Source organism: Phacochoerus africanus, chromosome 6 (assembly GCF_016906955.1).
Source record: "Phacochoerus africanus isolate WHEZ1 chromosome 6, ROS_Pafr_v1, whole genome shotgun sequence".
Taxonomy (NCBI): Eukaryota; Metazoa; Chordata; class Mammalia; order Artiodactyla; family Suidae; genus Phacochoerus; species Phacochoerus africanus.
Window position 1 is genome coordinate 28354344 of NC_062549.1, and position 19580 is coordinate 28373923.

General features: G+C 37.6%; 1 protein-coding gene across 1 annotated transcript in view; it reads right to left on the minus strand.

Annotated features, from left to right (window-relative positions):
• The window catches only part of TRHR (thyrotropin releasing hormone receptor), a 41885-nt gene extending 23784 nt beyond the window's left edge, over window positions 1–18101 (minus strand). The window contains exons 1-2 of the mRNA XM_047782929.1: window positions 17852–18101; window positions 16426–17296 (exon numbers count right to left, since the gene is read on the minus strand). Coding sequence (XP_047638885.1) covers window positions 16426–17214 — 789 coding nt within the window. The 5' untranslated portion in view covers window positions 17215–17296; window positions 17852–18101. The remainder of the gene's footprint in view (window positions 1–16425; window positions 17297–17851) is intronic.
• Window positions 18102–19580: the final 1479 nt, after the last annotated feature.

Below are 19580 nucleotides of genomic sequence, written 5' to 3' on the forward strand. Positions count from 1 at the left end.
TTAACACCCCATTTACATTAGCATATGGATCATTCAGACAGAAAATCAGTAAGGAAATATTGGTCTTAAATGGCACATTATTCCATAATGACTTAATAGATACATATATAGAACATTCCACTCCAAAAGAGCAGAATACATATTCTACTAAGTACACATGGAACATTCTCTAGCATACATCATGTTAGGCCTCAAACAAGTCTCAATAAATTTAACAAAACTGAAGTTATATCAAGAAACTTTTCTAGCCATAACAGTATGAAATGAAAAATCAACTTTAAGAAGAAAACTGGAAAAGACACAAACACATGGATGCTCAACAACATGCATTTAAACAACCAAAGAAATCAAAGAGGAAATCAAAAAGCACCTTGAGTTAAATCAAAATGGAAACACAACTTTTCAAAATCTGTTGCATGCAGCAGAAGCAGTTCTGAGAGAGAAGTTCATATGATACAGGGCTCCCTCAGGCACAAGAGAAATCTCAAATAAACAATCTAACCTTACACTTAAAGAAACTAGAAAAAGAAAACAAACAAAACTCAAAGTTAGTCAAAGGAAGGAAATAATAAATATAAGGGCAGAAATAAAGGGAGACTAAAAAGATAGAAAAGATCAAAGAAACTAGAAGCTGGTTCTCTGAAAAGATAAACAAAGTTGATAAACCTTCAGCCAGACTCATCAAGAAAAAAAGAGAAATGGCACAAATAAAATGAGAAATGAAAGAGAAGTTACAACCTACACCACAGATTACAAAGGATCATAAGAGAGAATAATAAACAATTACATGCTAACAAATTGGATAATCTAGAAGAAATGATAAATTCCTAGAAGTATACAATTTTCCAAGATTGAATTACGAAGAAATAGAAAATTTGAATAGACCAATCACTGGTAATGAGATTAAATCAGTAATAAAAAACTACCAACAAACAAAAGTCAAGGAGCAGACGGCCTCACAGGTAAACTCTACCAAACATTTAAAGAAGAGACACTATTTATCTTTCTCAAACTAATTCAAAAAATTAAGGAGGAAAGATGGCTTTCAACCTCATTCTACAAGGCCAGTATTACCCTGATACCAAAATTAGATACAGGAACTATAGAAAAAGAAAATTACATGCCAATATTGCCAATAGAGGCAAAAATCCTCAACAAAATATTAGCAAACTGAATTCAACAATACATTAAAAGGTTCATATACCATGATTACATGAGATTCATTCCAAGTATGCAAGGATAGTTCGATATCCACAAATCAATCAGTATGATATGCTATAGCAAGTTGAAGAATAAAAATCACATGATAATCTTAATAAATGCAGAAAAAGCATTTGACAAAATTCAACATTCTTTCTTGATAAAAGCTCTCAACAAAGTGGGTATAGAGAGAATAAACCTCAACATAATAAAGGCCAAATATGAAAAACCCACAGCTATCATTATACACAATGATGAAAAGCTGAAAGCTATTCCTCCAAGATCAAGAACAAGACAGGGATGTCCTCTATAAGTCACCACTTTTATTCAACACAGTATTGAAAGTTCTAGCTAGGCAACACTATCAGACAAGAAAAGAGATAAAAAGCATCCAAATTGGAAAGAAAGAATTAAAACTGCCACTGTTTGCTGATGATGTGATACTATATATAGAATACAATAAAGTTTCATCTCAATCTATTAGAACTAATAAATGAATCAGTTAAGTTGAAGGATACAAAATCTATACACAAAAATATGTTGCATTCTGTACACTAATAACAAATTATCAGAAAGAGAAATTAATAAAACACTCCCACTCATAATTGCATTAAAAATAATAAAATACTTAGGAGTAAATTTAACCAAGGAAGTAAAAGACCTTTACTTTGAAAACTATAAGATACTAATGCAATAAATTGAAGACATGAACAAATAGAAAGATACATAGTGCTCATGGATTGGAATAATTAGTAGTATTAAAACATACAAATCCACATACAGATTAAATGCAATTCTTATCAAAATATCAGTGACATTTTTCACAGAAGTAAAGCACATAAACCTTTGAATCACAGCAGAATCCAAATAGCTAAGCAATCTTAAGAAACAAGAAGAAAGCTGGAGATGTCACACTCCCCGATTTTAAACAATACTGCAAACCTATAGTAATCAAGACTGTATGGTACTGGCCCCAAACAGAAGCATAGACCAATGGAACAAAATAGAGAGCCCAGAAATGCACCCACACTGATTTGGTCAATCTGTGACAAAGTAGGAAAGAATAAACAGTGGGAAAAAGTCCTTTCAATAAATGGTGTTGGGAAAAACCAGAAGGGTACATTCAAAAGAATGAAAGTGGACCATTTACTTATACCATTATAAAAATAAACTCAAGTATATCAAATATTTAAATATGAGACTTGAAACCATAAAACTTCTAGAAGAATATGTAGGCAATATACTCTGACATTAGTCTTAGCAATATTTTTTCGTTTATTTTATTTAATTTTTTTGTCTTTTTAGGGACACACCCACAGCATATGGAAGTTCCCAGGCTAGGAGTCAAATCTGAGGTACAGCTGCCAGTCTACACCACAGCCATAGCAATGCCAGATCTGAGCCACGTCTGTGACCTACACCATAGCTCATGGTAATGCCAGATCCTTTAATCCACTGAGCGGGGCCAGTGATTGAACCCACGTCCTCATGGATACTAGTCAGGTTCATTACTGCTGAGCCACAGTGGGAATTCCATTAGCAATATCTTTTTTTGGATCTGCCTCCTTAGGCAAAGGCAACAAAAGCAAAACTAGACAAATAGGACTACATCAAATTTAAAAAGCTTTCACATAGTGAAGGAAACCATCAACAAAAAGAAAAGGCTGCCTATTGAATGGGAGCAGATATTTGCAAATGATATATCTGACAAAGGGTTGGTATCCAAAATACATGTACAACCCAACATAAAAAAAAAAACCTGATTGAAAAATGGAGAGAGAACCTGAATAGACCTTTTTCAAAGGAAGACATACAGATGGCCAACAGACACATGAAAAGAACCTCAACAGCACTAATATCAGGGAAATGCAAATCAAAACCATAATAAGATGAGAAAGATAAATATCACATATTACTTATATGTGGAATCCAAAAAATTATACAAATTAACTTATTTACAAAACAGAAAGAGACTCCTAGGCATAGAAAACATACTTCTGGTTACCAAAGGGAAAAGGTGGGGAAGGGATAAATTAGGAATTTGGGATTAACAGATATACACTACTATATATAAAAGATTAATGACAAAGTCCTATTGTATAGGATAGGGAACTATATTCAATATATTTTAATAACCTATAATGAAAAAGAATATGAAAAAGATATATATATATATATATATATATATATATGGATAACTGAATCACTTTGCTGTACATCAGAAACTAACACAACACTGGAAATCAACTTTGCTTCAATGAAAACAACAACAAAAAAAACCATTTTGAGATAATACCTCACACCTGTCATAATGGCTGTTACCAAAAAGACAACAAATTGGCAAATATCAAGCTTTGGATTAAAAGGAACCCCAGTGCACTGTTGGTGGGACTATAAATTGGTGCAGTCACCATGGAAGACAGTTTGGTGGGTCCTCAAAACATTAAAATAGAACTACTGTATGATCCAATAATGCCACTTATGGGTATTTATCTGAAGAAAACAAAACTACTAATTCCAAAAGAAACATACACTCTTATGCTCTCTGAAGAATAATTTAAAACAGCCAAAATATGGAAGCAACATAAATATCCATTCACATTCACAGATGAATGGATAAAGAAGGTGACTGATATATATATATATATATATATATATATATATATATATGAAATCTCCAATGGAATATTTCTCAGCCATAAAAAAGAATATCTTGCTATTTGCAACACATGGATAGACCTAGAGGGTATTATGCTACGTGAGGTAAGTGGGGTAGAGAGAGACAAATACTGTATAACTTCCTTATACAGACATACCTCAGAACTATTGCAGGCTTGGTTCTAGACCACCATAATAAAGGGAATATCACAATAAAGTGAGTCACATGAATTTCTGGCTTACACTATACTATAGTTTATTAACTGTGCAATAACATTAGCACACCTTAATACTTTATTCCTAAAAAACACTAACTATCATCCAACAACACAGGGTTGCCACAAATCTTCAATTTGTAAAAACTACAATACCTGTCAAGGGCAATAAAATGAAACTTGCTTGTATGTGGAATCTAGAAAATAAACCAAACAAAATAAAACAGAAACACACTCATAGATACAGATAAACTGGTGGTTAGCAAAGGGCATGGTGATGATGCATTGGGTGAAATAGGTAAAGAAGATTAAGGGTTATAAACTTCCAATTATAAGATAAATAAGTCACAGGGATTAATGTGCAACATAGGAAATACAGTCAATAATGTAATAAGTTTGTATGGTGACAGATGATTACTAGACTTATAGTGGATCAATTAATAATATTGATAAGTGTTGAATCACTATATTGCACACCTGAAATGGATATATTGTATGCCAACTTCAGTTCAATAAAAAGGATTAATCAATCAATCCGAACTTGGTCACACCTTCTTTCCATTAGTCCAATGTCTCACAGATGCAATATCTGATCCTGACTACTCACTAAATTTTTCTAAAACTTAAATACTTATAATCTAAAATTTCCATATCCCCATCTTAAACTAAAGATTTAAGATGTGTTTTTCACATAGTTCCCTTAACATTTCTTTTGACAATTTTTACCATTTTCAGTCTCGTGGAAAAAGCTTTAGTCATATTTGATTTTTCTACTTTCATCATCCTTTATAGTCTTTACTAGTTCAGTCCCTGGGCACCATGACAGGGACTGTGGACACAAAAATGAGTGGAAAAATGTTTCTGCCACTATGGGATATGCAGTTTGGAGGAGGAGAGACATTTGAATAAGTTACTACAACAACATGATGCGTGCAGGCCCTTTTGACCTGTTACTTTCTTCTTCTTCTTTTTTTTGTTTGCTTTTTTTTTTTTGGTGTTTTTAGGGCCACACACGCAGCATATGAGGTTCCCAGGCTAGGGGTTGAATCAGAGCTGTAGCTGCTGGCCTACATCACAGCCATAGCAACACCAGATGCGAGCCATGTCTGCAAACTACACCACAGCTCACAACAATGCTGGATCCTTAACCCACTGAGCAAGGCCAGGGATTGAACCTACGTCTTCATGGATGTTCGATTTGTTTCCACTAGGCTACTACGGGAACTCCTGACCTGTTACTTTCAATTCACACTCTCATAGATCACTTCTTAGAGCAAGCTTTCCTTTTCTCTGCTGGCAGGGATGGATGTTTCTCCCTTCCACTTGCAGCACTTTGTTCTTGCATCTGTACAGAATGCTTGCAGCAAGGGGAGAATCATATTGGCATGGAGGCAGGAGAGAATGTGGCTGGATGAAGAAACTGCTTGTAGAATAGTATGTTGGGGACAGGAAGGAGACGAGCTTGGGGAAGTAAGCATGAAGCAGAACATAACTGCCCCAGTGTGCTATGATAATGACTTTGGATTTAGACCTATAGGAAATAAGGGTATTGGAAGACGTCAGGCAGCAGAGTGATGTTCTCAAGTTTGTGTTTAGATGATTCTAGCAGCACTCTGGGGGATGGATGAACTGGAAGAGGGCAATTAAGAGGTAGGGCGATTGATCAGGAAGCTCATGCAATAGTTTGGTGAGGCTGAGAGAACACACTCTTGGTCCACAGTGCAGAGAGGAAGTGTTAAGACTGGAATTGAGGAAATACTAGAAGTTGGATGTGGTGGGAGGGTGTGTGGTATTCAGATGAAAAAAAAAATCCAGGTGTAATGACTTGAGAAGAGTAAAAGGCATTTATGGCTTAAAAGGGAACCAGTGACAGTTCTGTAAGTGGATGGGCAGAGGTTAATGAGGGCCCATTGGAAGGGGAACACCAAGGTTGAGCGAGCTGCGTCCTAAAGACTGGGGTTTCCTTGGTGTTGCTCAACAGCATCACAGGGACTTGGGAAGGCAGGTGCCGGTGGTCCTATGCTTGGTTTTCTGACCTCACTGATCCACCCCCAGCCTCCCAATTTATTTTCCATAAACTTTTGGCCCACATCCAGCTAATCTCATTACTATTCCTCAGACAGAACACACTTTTTAAAATCTTGGGCTTTTTTCTCCTATTGATAATACTGTCATATCCTTCCCGACTCCCTCCTTTAACTGGAACAACCTTTCTCCTCTCAGTTTCTTTAACCCTGACCAAATCTCCAGCTCCAGGAAATTTACTTTAACCCTCACCATCTCACCTTGATTTGATTTTCTCCTGCCCTCTGATTGAAATGGAACAGGTGTCCTGGCTTAAAATCCTGGCTTTGCCACAACTAGCAGGTCCCTTTGCTTGCCTGTGCTTCCATATCTTCTACTGTTAGTTCCTACTTTTCAGGAGTGTTGTGAAGATATACTGAGCTAGTTCATATGAACTTAATGTGCCTAAGGTATTTCTCTTTGGGCACATAGCAGGAGCTCAAAAAATTTACTAATCTGACTTTATGAACATGCTGTTAGATGAACCTGGAAGATCCACAGCTATTCTAACCTCTACACTTTGTCTTCTTCAGGAAAGAATTACCAGTCTATACATTTTTTGTTATTTCATGAATAAGGCAGGGGTAAATAATATTTTAAATATTACTTAAATATAGTAAAAAAAAAGAATTACTGAATTCTTATTTTGTACTGGGGATTTCCTCACAGCAACGCTATGAGTGGGTATCATTAATATCCTATTTTACATACAAAAAAACCCAAGCATCAAGAAGTAACATAACTTATCCAAAGTTACAGAGATAGGAACAATCTAACTGCAGCCTAAGCTGGGAACTTGAACTTTTCAGAGAGGTGTGGGAGTGTTGACTGGGGAGGGCTTTACAGGTGGGAAAAGGCACATGCACGAGGTTGCAAAGTATAAATGAGCTTGATATACATGGGAGAAGCGACACACCTGCACCTATGGGGAAGGATAATTATATATATATAATATATATTATATATATTATATATATATAATTCTTCTCTGCCGGTGCCATGCTTGCTGACACCACTGCCTGTCTGTCTAGCCATTCCAGTTGAGGACTTGGGACTCCCTTTAAGAACTTCTCTCTTTTTCATTTGCCAAATTAGTAGTAAAATCCCATGATTTTACTGTTTTACATCCTTTCTGGTCTTTTCTCCTGTTATGCCCTAACTCGAGCCGCCTTTGCTTCCTGCTTAGATTCCAGAAGCCTCCTGGTTCTGGGCTGGCTTCACTATAAAAAGTTAAAGTCAAATCCTGTTTGTGACTGTTCTTGTTAGAGTCCTTCAGTGGTTCCCTGATGCCTTAGAACCAAATTTAGAGGTTTTCAATGACATACAGAGACTTCTGAGGTCTTACCCTGGACTCCACTTGCCTACGTAAATGACTACTTCTGCTAGTTTCATGTTGGCCTAGTGAATGCCTACTTGTTTTTCAGAAGTAGAAGTAACTCTTCTCTGTTGGGGGTTTGTTCTCCAGCCTTATGTACGGTGTTCACCTGTTCCTTGCTGCCTCTTGTGCACACTGTAGAGCTATAGCCTAATTTTATATTTTCCAACTTTTTTTAATTTTTAAAATTTAGTATAGCTGATGTACAATATTATATGTCACAGGTGTACAATATGGTAATTCATAATTCTATTTATAGTTATTATAAAGTATTGGCTACTGGCTGTATTCCCTGTGCTATACAATATATCTTTGCAGATATTTATTTTATAAACAGGAGTTTGTACCTCTTAATTCCCTACCCCTATCTTGCCCCTCTCTTCTTCCCTCCCCCCACTGGTTCTCTGTATCTGTGAGTCTGTTTCTTTTGCTTCTTTTTCGTTATATTCACTAATTTGTTGTACATTTTAGATTCTACATATAAGCGATATCACAGTATTTGTCTTTTTCTGTCTGACATTTCACAAAGCATAAATACCCTCTAACTCCATTCATGTTGTTGCAAATGGCAAAATTTCCTTCTTTTTTATGGCTGAGTAGTATTTCATTGTGTGTGTGTGTGTGTGTGTGTGTGTGTGTGTGTGTGTGTGTATCCATTCAACTGTTGATAGACACTAGGGTTGCTTCTATATCTTGGCAATTATAAATAATGCTGCTATGAACATTGGGGTGCATGTATTTTTTCAAATTAGTTTTTTGTTTTTTCATACCTATCAGAATGGCTATCATTCAAAAGGCCACAAATAACAAATGTTGGTGAGGATGTGGAGAAAAGGGAACCATCATACACTGTGGTGGGAATATAAGTTGGTGCAGCCACTACGGAAAAAAGGATGGAGGTTTCTCAAAACACTAAAAACAGAGATACCATATGACCCAGCAATTCCATTCCTGGGTATATATCAACACACACACACACACACACACACACACGCAACCCCCAAACACTAATCTGATTGTTTTTGAGTGGCAGTATTTCATATTTTACAGAAAGATCCATGAGATAGTGATTATCATTGTTCTTCAGAGTAAGTCAGAGAAGGATAAGCATAAAAAAATTAACAATTTTTCAGGGAGCAAAAGAGAGTGTTGGAATTGACTGCACCCCAAAGTATGCATGCATGTACTCTTTTACACTTTCATTTATCACAACACACACACACATTTACTGACCAATAGTTAACAACTGGCTCTTCACAAAACAGGAGGGGCCCTGATATGTCACATTTGCTGATTTATACAAGGTTAGCACTCTAACCATGACCAATTTTAAGCAACCTGTGTGATGTCACTGAACACAGATTTGGAAAGACATGCCAGCCACCTGCTCTTGCAAAGCCTGTATTCTTTGGTTGGAACACATGACTGTCTAAATACACTTTGGGGAGCCTACTCCATGCCATATTCAGTGTTGAGGGCATCGGGGATACAGGCATCTTACTAACATCTTACAGATGTTAGTGACAATGGGAAGACTAACAGGTGACAACTATGATACACAAGAATGACTAAACCAGGAGTGTCTGCAAAGTACTGTGGAAACACAGGTAGAATACTTACTGTACATAGTTATAGCTAGGCATTTGGTTTATACATCTGCCTGAGAAACTCAGGGGAGGCTTGATGGAATGCATGGGGGGCACCATTTGATCTGAGACTTGGAAGATAATTGGGAGTTTGCCAGATGAAAGTGTTCCAGCTGAGAGAACACAGCAAGTTCAGAGAACTACAAATAATTCAGTCACTGGAGCATGAAGTGTCAGTTAGGAGAGCCACAAGTGATGAAGCTAAAATCATATGAAGGAGCCAGAATCTTATTTGTTATGCTAAGATGTTTAAACTCTAGGCCTTAGGGAACTATAAAAAGCATTTTGATAACATATCTGTTTGTTGGAGAAACACCTTAGTGAGCAGTGTGCACAGTGATTTGGGGGACAGCGGAATAGGAGTCAGAGAGGCCTAGTGAGGTGTGTTCTGGAATAGAGCAGGTGAGAAATGGTGAACTAGGACAATGTTAGTGTGACAAAGCAGGCCAAATATGTGTTATGAGCTAGAGTCACCAGCACTTGGGTATTACCTAGACTGGGGGTGGGTACCTAGGACAGAAAGGTACTTAGAAGGACTCCAAGATTTGTGGCTTGGAAGCCTAAAATAGGAAAGAAAGGAAGAAAGGGGTAGGGATTTATGAGGGAAAATAATGGGTTTAGTTTTAGACATACTGGATTTGAGGTACTCACATGTCCAAAACCCAATTTGGTGTGTGGGTCAGGAGATGGTTTGCTAGAGCTGTGTGCTGGAGACTCAGGTGGGAGCTGTAACCACAGGTGTGGATGTAAGTAGGTGGAATGACAAAGGTCAGGGCTGGGGAGGAGAGATGGGAGTTAGATGTGGCAGGACCACAGTCTAGTTCAGACATTCCTCAGGAGACATTCACTTTCATTGCCCCACTTCAATGATAGCAGACTATTCTCTCTCTGAACGTGCCCAGACCTCCCTATCTATGCCTCTTTTCCTGTTGAACTCTATTCCTTTTCTCCCAGTCTCTTTATTGCTGCTTTTGGAGATTCTGCCCATCTTTATAAGCCCAGATCAGTGCCAAGTACTCCTTGGAGCCTTCCCCCATTCTCCCCCATATGGCTTTTCCCTTCATGGATGCTATGTCCTCTATTGCAGAACATAATGGTCTGCTCAGGACTATTTGTGTACATGGCCAAGCTCCTTAAAGGTGAAGGGTTTGTCTTTATCTATCCCTGTGGCCTCCAGACCTAGGAGAGTGCTAGATGCTTTTTGGATCGTGAGTGAATGTTCCAGTAAATCCAAAAGGATATTGAATATAAAGTGACCTATTGTAAAATTCTGCTTAATGTTGACATAACTCGAGCTTTATATTTTTCATCCTTTCCCCAACACATAGAACAAGCAAAGGAGACTAAGAACATGGCCTTCATCCATCTGGAACTTGGAATATCTGCAATTTGAAGAATTCACAAGAGGCTACCTAAAGAAATATAAAGTACTTAGTCATTTTCAAGGTAGCTGATTTTAAGGTGTTTTTTGGTGTGTGGTCAAATTGAGAATTCTGTAGGAGTGAAGATTCTTCCTTTTGTGTAGGCATATAGAAAAGTTTATTTTTCTCTACTGGTAAAATTATGTCTCAAAGTGGCAAGCATAAAATTGGGAATAAACAATGTTCATTCATCTAACCAAAGGACACAAAATATGTAACAGCAGGGCACTTTCGCTGAGGCAATTCACAGCAGATGTAGTTCTTCCTTACATAGGATGTGAATCAGAAAATGGAAAGCGTTTCTTTAATAATAAAATAAAATGCCACACTTAGATATCTGTGTGGTAAGTGACAAAAACTGCATTTTTTTTTTTTTTTGCCATCTAAGAGATCTTTACACTATTAAGGATATAGTTTGACCCAGACAAATAAAATAAAACAATGGAAAATGAAGGGCAAACCTGTGAAAACACTGTGAAAAGAGTCCCATTAAACTAGAGAAGCCTCTGATTTAGGCCTAATCCTAAAGTTTAATATCATTAATTTGCCTTTGAAGGTTAATCATCGATTGAGCTACCCATACAACTTAAGGGACTTAATGTTTCCAAAAGTCAGTCCTAGAGCCTGATATCCCACCATGATGACTCCTTTCCTTTGTGTCTTACGTGCTTTTCCTTGTTAGATTTCTTCTTTAAAAAGTAAATAACACCGGAAGCAGGAGTTGAAGAGAGGCAGGAAAAGAGGAAAGACACATTTAAGCCCTTTCTTTATCCGAGGACTTCATTTTCCATGAGCACATCCTTCTACTAAAGATTGCTTAAGAGAGAGGCAGAGTCAGGAGGCTCCTGGGGGTGGGGGTGGGGTTCAGGAAGCGGAGGGCACTGACAAGGATGGAAGTGATGGAGGGCAGCTCAAGGTACAGGTGGGAGGAGAGACAGAAACATGAATTTTGTCTGATGCTTCTCATTTGATTTGAATAACTCTATGGAGGAGTTGTTATTCCCATTTTATTACTGAGCAAACTGAGGCTGAGAAAACTGAATCATGATGTTATCCATTTTCTTTCACTCTGTGCTATTTTTGAGAATATTAATTTCAACATTTTGTATAAAAGCAGCATATAACACTATATATCTATCTTTTGACTATAAAGATCAAGTGAAACATATGAAATATACAACTAAATGCTAGTAAGTTGTGGTTTTGAGAGATGGGGTGAAGGATGCCTTTTTCTTATTCCTAATTTTCTGTGTTTGCTATAATACACACGATTGCTTTTTTACCATCATTAGCAATAGTGGCAACAACAGCAATAAACAAAAGGCGTGTATTGCTTTCAAAGGAAAGCTGCTTTGGTCCTCGGGCTACCAACATTCCTCTGGTAAGGCTGAAGGCTTGCTTTTAAGAAATTTATGGAAACAAAAACTGGTATTTTAAAGGCTTGTTTAGTCAAATAAAACACAAAATGAAAATTTGGCCATAAACTCTTGGAGTTTCTACTTGGACTATGTTACACAGTTGCTCCACCAGGTATACTGGTTAAAAAAAAAAAAAAGTGTATTAGAGTGACTTGACTGAAAATGAAACTGGTAGCCAGATCTATAAAATATTCCACACAACCCTGAATCACGTGGAAAGCAAATATTTGAATTGAATGTGTTTGTCCATAGTGTAGACCTTTACCAAAGTACTTCTGTGTCTCCAAAAGATCCAGTCAATTCCTTTGAAATATACAGTCAGTGATAAAGGCATTTTATCTACACAATACTGAAAACCTGAATTGACTAAACTGAGCGTGATCTTTTGGCAATGTATAGCTGGTGCTGAAATGTGACAAACATGATAATTTAAACTATGTCTCCTCAATATCAAAACAACCAATTGTAAAGCAAAAGATTTAGTCAGTCAGATAACGCTTTTGTCTCCACAATTATTCAGACTAATTTGTTTCAATGAATTTACCAAATATTTAGCTAGTTTCCTAAAATATAACTGAATCTGAATAATAGGAAGAAAAAAAGATTCTTGCTGGGATTTTCTGCAGAGGAGATAATAGTTAAAAGCAAACAAATCAACAACCAGAAACCTCACATTTTTCCTTCCATATAAATATTATTTTATTTCCTCTTAAAATGTAGTTCTCTTAGGCTATGCACATTTGACTTTAATAACTTGGTTAGAAAGACCTGGTTGAAACAGACTATTTATTAAAATGTAAATTAAACTTGCCTGAAAGAAAAACATGCAAAGAAAATATTAGAATAAAAGTTCTTGGGTTATAGGAGGTGGAAGTTAGAACCTTTTGAAAATTTAAAAAAAGAACCATTTCAGAAGAGGAAAAAGCCAGATCCAGGGGTCATTGATTTTGGACAAAACTGACTCCCCTTCCTGGCTCTCACTCATTCATTGGGGCACTAATGTTCTTCCAGACTCAGAAGCCTGATGCCACACTGAATTGTCCTCTCTTCAGCCTCTGTATCTGACATGTTCACATAACACCCTCTCTTTCTTTGAAACATCTCTCTGGTTCACACCTTACTTTAAATTCTCCTGTTAGAGGCTTGCTACTTCATGCCTGAATTACAGCCAACAACTTTCAAAGTGGTCCCTCTGCCACCAGTCTCTCAGCTTCCAAATCTCCCATGTCCACAGCTGTCAGATTCATCATCCCCAAACATCACTTTCCTCATCAACGCCCCCTGATCACCACTCATATTCTTGCTGCCCTTGTACTAAGTTCAAACTCCTTTCCCTGATACCTGGGATCCTCCATAGCCCTCTCTCTTATTCTCTCTCTCTCTCACACACACACACATGGTCAATCCAATCTTACTTTTTGCTGTTTCCCCAAAGACATCATTCATTTTCATCAACCAAATCACTACATACAATAAAAATCCCCTCTACACATTGCAGTCTGAGCCCCTGTCTAAACCTATACCATTCTCATCCCAGCTGTGTCCTTTCTGTGTAAAGTGCTATCCCTCTTGACTTTTAGTTTCCAAATTATCCTTCATCCTTCCAGAACCTTCTCAAATTCTACCTCTTTCATGAAGGCTCCTCTGATCCCTCTAGATCAATAGATTCCTTTCTTTTCTCAGAACTCCCATCATATCTATAATCAAGACTGAATTACAGGCATATTACTTCAGTGCACTTCTATTGATTTATAATGGCATCCCTTGTTCCATAAGGAGGGTGTTATTGATATTTGTAATAGGGCACTTCATTGTGCAGGGCTGTCTAGTACATTTCAGGACATCTGGCATCCCAAGCTCCTGATGCTAAGTGACAGTGATGTTATTGTGACAACTCCAAATGCCTAATTATTAAAAAGTTCCTATATCATATACACACCTGTTACTATATCATATACACACCTGTTCAATAAATGTTCTATGTTTAAATGGTGAATGTATATTTTAAAGGATAAATCTCTATTTCCCTTACAGTTGCCAACAGATTAAAATACTCAGAAAGGAGTTCTTGTTGTGGCTCAGAGGTTAACAAACCCAACTAGTATCCATGAGAATGCAGGTTCGATCCCTGGCCCCACTCAGTGGGATAAGGATCTGGCCTTGCTGTGAGCTGTGGTGTAGTTCGCAATGCGGCTTGGATCCTGCATTGCTGTAGCTGTGGTGTAGGCCAGCAGCTAAAGCTCTGATTCGACCCTTAGCCTGGGAACCTCCATATGCTGCATGTGTGGCTCTAAAAAGACAAATATATATATATATATATATATTTATATATATATATTTATATATATATATTTATATATATATATTTTTATATATATATTTATATATATATTTATATATATATATTTATATATATATATTTATATATATATATTTATAAATATATATATATATATATATTCAGAGGCTAAACACTCAGGTGTACCAATGCTCCCTTTTAGATGTCTTTTGTAAGATATTTCATTGAACCCTCATGCCAGCCCTTGTTGCTATTTATCCTCATCCTTAAAGATGAGGAAACTGAGGCTCAGAGAATTCTGCTTATGCAGTGTCGTACATCCAAACTTGATGAGAACCCTGGCGTTTTAAATCCCAAGTTGTTTGGAGTCAAATCCTTGCCTTTTTCTTTTGCCTCTCAGCCTCTATAAGGACAGCCTATTTGTAACAGCTTTCAAATAAGAGTGTGAATGTGTAACACAATTAGCAATTTAAAGCACATTAGTAATGCTGATAGGTACTAATGACAGTAATTGAAAGGGAAGACATTAGACCAGACAAACAATTTTTTAGAATTCATAACAAGAATATAAATTAGAGTCTAATGAATGAATTTACTCTCTGACCTTCTTTGCTGCAGACATTAACCCATGTTTAGTCTCTAATTGAGATGTACATATTCTTTACTCTCTTATTGTATTTGTTAATGTTTGTCTTGGCAGATGGCCAACAAATCTCTCTAAATCTCCCTTAATTAAGTTTTAGGAAATAGATGGCCAAATGTGCCTTGTATTAGATATCACTGCTAGACCCAAAGGACAGAAATCTAAGAGCTGGCAAGAGTTGCTCAGGTCTTTCCTTTCTATCATCTAGGCATCTGTAATAATAAATATTATATAAATCAAGTATCATGGTATCATTTAAAATGTATACATTTCTTTTCAGTGATAGTTCATTATTCATTTTACGCATGTCTAAAACACATTTATTAGTAACTTATTTCACTGTGTGCCCAATGTCTGATTACATTTTTCATATTTCAGCTAATCTAGAGTTTAGGGAGTGATAGTATGGATGATTCATGTGCATATTTTAAAAATTACACTTAGTTTGTATCTATGCACATACGAAGAACTATATTCCTGCAGGATTTAAAAAAAGAAAAAAAAAAAAAGGAGAAAATTCAGCCCAAAGAGCCAGTATTGTTGATTCCAAGTTTTTCTTTTCAGCTCTGAGGATGTTTATCCTTTGTTTATTCTGTTCAACAAAGAAGGAAAAGGGACGGAAAGCTAAATTCATAGATAACTTAAAACAATTGTGTAAATATAGATAAATGTGCATGTGATAGAAAAGTACTTTTATTCCTATATTGTCTTATGAACCCTATCTACTGAAACAAAGTTGCACTTCATTCATGTAAAACCACTATTCAACTGCAACCACCTGGGCATTCAGGAGATCAGAGACATAAAGGGATTTTTAGTTATTCTTAGCAGGAAAAGCAAATATTTAAAAAATTCAATCATTCTTTGTAACAGATTGAGCTTGGTGTTAGCCTTTTTATTAGAATGTTTCCTGAGTAGAGTATATTTTGAGCTTCTGCAGGCTGGGGCAGTTTGCAGGGACCTGGAGGAGAAGGTGATAGAATCTTTCTCCACTAAAATTAAAAAAAGAAAGAAAGAAAGAAGGAAAGAAAAAAAGCCCAGGAACTTCTCTCACTCTCATTATTGTTTTGACTCATCTTTTCTCAAACTATCTTGTCAAATCTTTGTCAGACAATAGAATTCTTAAAAATACTCAGCTGTTCCCTATGGAAGCCAGAAATGGTCTAAATATTTTCAGAACTTTTCTCAGAGAGGCCCAAACATTTAAAGGTGGAATTCTCGGGTCTCTTTTTGTATTTCCTTATTCCTTAATGGCATTGGAACTGGTGCCTGCAGATGTACCATCAAGTTTCCCAACTATTTTTAGATCTTCAGTTGTTTTAGAGATGGATTTAATATGTAAAGCAGAAGCTTACACTGTGAAATATCTGCATGATTATATTCTGGTTTTGCCATCAGCTAAGGAGGGCAAAGTTGATCCCATGTCATAAGGGATCCCATCTCTCCCATACCTACTTGGTGGACTTAGAGGTTCAGATTTGCTTACCTGCTTCCTTGAAGATACTGTGCTGTTGAAATATCTATTAGAGGTCTTTGAATTTGAATTCTTGTTCTGATGGGTTGAATCATTTTTCCATGTTCTAGAATTTTCTTTAGGATCTGAAGGAATGGGATTCAAGAAGAGGATCCTAGCTATGAATCCATAGAGGACCGTGGCCAGGATCATTGGCACAACATAAAAGACACCAAAGTCCATTAGGTAAATAGGTGAATAGTAATTCCTGGAGATCTTGTAGCCACAGGACACCACAATAGCATCTTTATAGGTGCTAATATTGAGATCCAGTAAGAAGAACCAGAGCATACAGTAAATGGATGTGAAAGCCCAGACAAAGATGATGATCTTTTTGGCTCTGGAAAATGTGCAGAGAAACTGGGCTTTGATGGGGTGACAGATTGCTATGTACCTCTCAACAGTAAAGGCTGTGATTGAACAAGAGGAGGCATTAATGCCCAAGTACTGGAGGTAAGTGATGCAGAGGCATCCCACATAGCCATAGACCCAGGAACCGTAGATACTGTCCGTTATGTTGGGGAGGCCTGCGGCCACCAGGACCATGAGATCAGCTACTGCTAGACTCACCAGGTAGCAGTTTGTAGGGGTCCTCATGTGCTTGGTTCTCAGGACCACCAGGACTACCATGATGTTGCCCACGATGCCCAGACCACAAATAATGAGCACGAGTAAGATGGTGACCACTTGGTATTCTAGGGTCACCACTGCCCGAGGCTGAAGCTGTGTTTGGTTCAGTTCACTTACTGTCTCGTTTTCCATCTTTAGTGGCTTGAGGTTTCTCTGAAACCCTTTTCAACACATCTTCCCAGCGCCCTGCCTTTATCGCAGTGGTTCTCTCCCCCTGTGAAGAGTTATAGTCCAGATTCATTCACAGAGTCACCGTTTCAGATCAAGTCACAGGTAACTCTCACATCCTCTCTTTTCATCTCCCATTTATCTGCAGTAATTGGGTTCATAGGTACTCCTGAAAACTCCATTTATTGAAACTCTAGTGTAGGATGGAGTACCTGTTTTGACCACCTTACCATAAAAAGGACCGGTTTCCTCTTAAAGGAGAAAAATGCTCAAGAAAAAAGACACAGAAAATGCTCCCTGTTTTGAGAGTGCTCAATGGAAAAAACCTAAACAATATCTGCTATCTGAAAAATAAATACAAAGAAATCTCTCAGATGCTTGGGAAAAGTACAATAAAGAAGAAAAAGATACCAGGGGTTGCAGGGGGCAGCGGGTGGGGGGAGCCAAGAGGCTCAATGATCAAGCTTGACAGAAAATTAGCATCTGCCTCCTTTCCTCTCAAAGGGTGAGATCCCCCTGCTACAAAACAGCAAGCCTTTGAACCTACATCTCCCCATGCCCCCTGCTTACAGACCCAACAGAGAACAATTTCTTTTCTTACCTTTTCCTCTGTAGTGCTGCCTGCTTTTCCAGGCAAATGAATAAGTGAGAGTTTCCAATCCTGCAGAAAACCTCCTCTACTTTGTTTGACTGGGAGACCACTTAGCACTGCTCCGTCTTCAGAACTGCGGTTCCGCTAAACCCTCACAGCCCTTTCCAACTGATGACAGACCATACAGCCGCAGCAGAAGCAGCAGCAGGAGCAGCAGCAGAGAGGCTGTCAAATCATAGATCGTCCCCTAATGAGAACATGCTCGCTATGTCTCCCCCCCTCCTCTCTCTCTCTCTCACACACACACAATACCACACACACTTACTCACACTCACAAATGCCAGTCAGTCCTCGCTGATTCATAATCTTCTTCCCTTGAAGGATTTACTTTTAAATGTGCTAATGATACAGTTCTCAATCTGGAATGCTGAAATCACAAGCAAGGGGTCCAGAAGCAGCTGGTCTTATAGTTATTTATAATCTAAAGTTCTATAGGAACTCCAGTATCTGAGCAGCCCTGCACTCCCTGTTTGATAGGACTTTGGGGATAGCAAATCCTTCTCAATCCAGACACAGCCCTTGAACCTGAAATATCTGTCTGAAAAAAGAAGCTGAAATCAACTTCTTTCTCTACTATGAAAATCCTCAGACTCTTTCTCCAGTGAGCCAGTGAAACTGGCTCCCTCCTCTCATATTATATGAATGGAAAATGAGTTAAAATTGATTTTAAACCATTTCAGTTGCAATCTTCTGAGACTTATAAAGATTATTTTCAAAAAACCTGTTTGAGCTAAGAACAATCAATTTAAACCTACATATGATCTGTGAACTTTGTTTTTCAGCTCTGGCTCTGCATCACTTACTAGAATCTCTCTGATTGCTCTGGATGCCACTCCCCTCCTCACCCACCATATGACCCCCCCAGCAGTGTTTTATGTCAGTTTATTTCTGGGTGGAAAACTCTTCACTGGAAATCTAAATGAGGGCCACTTGGGTACCACACCTCAGAAACAAAACTTTATAAACCATCTTTTTTTTTTTTGAAAAATGTACTTCAGCATGATTTTAAAAAAATTGATTGATTGATTGATTGATTGATTGCTTTTTAGGGCCGCACCCATGACATATGAAAGTTCCCAGGCTAGGGGTCGAATCAGGGCTGCAGCCACTGGCCTACACCACAGCCACAGCAACACAGGATCTGAGCTGTGTCTGCAACCTACACCACAGCTCATGGCAATGCCGGATCCCTGACCCACTGAGTGAGGCCAGGAATTGAACCCATATCCTCATGGATACTAAGTTGGATTTGTTTCCGCTGCACCACAACGGGAACTTCCCCGAACTCTTCTTTTTAAATTTTTTATTAAAAAAATTTTTTTTGGCATGATTGTATGATTTTTAGTTCTCTAAGGTAGCCCATGGGCAAATCTTTATACTTTTTAATAGGATCTCAGAAAGTATGTCTTTCTTTTCCAGGCACTAATTGAATACACCAAGTGCTAATGTTTGTCCTCTCTTGTTTTAGACTGACCATGAAAAACAGCTCTAACTTAATTCCCTATATGGCGAATGGGTTGATTCTCTATTTTAAGAAGTTTAGATATTCTTTTTTTAGAAGATGTCAATGGAAGAATAGATTTTGAGTAGACAGGACCATAGGGGTATCAAAACCATGCTCAAGGCTAGGTAACAATGGTATGAAAGTGAAGGTCTGTATCATAACGAGTGAATTCTA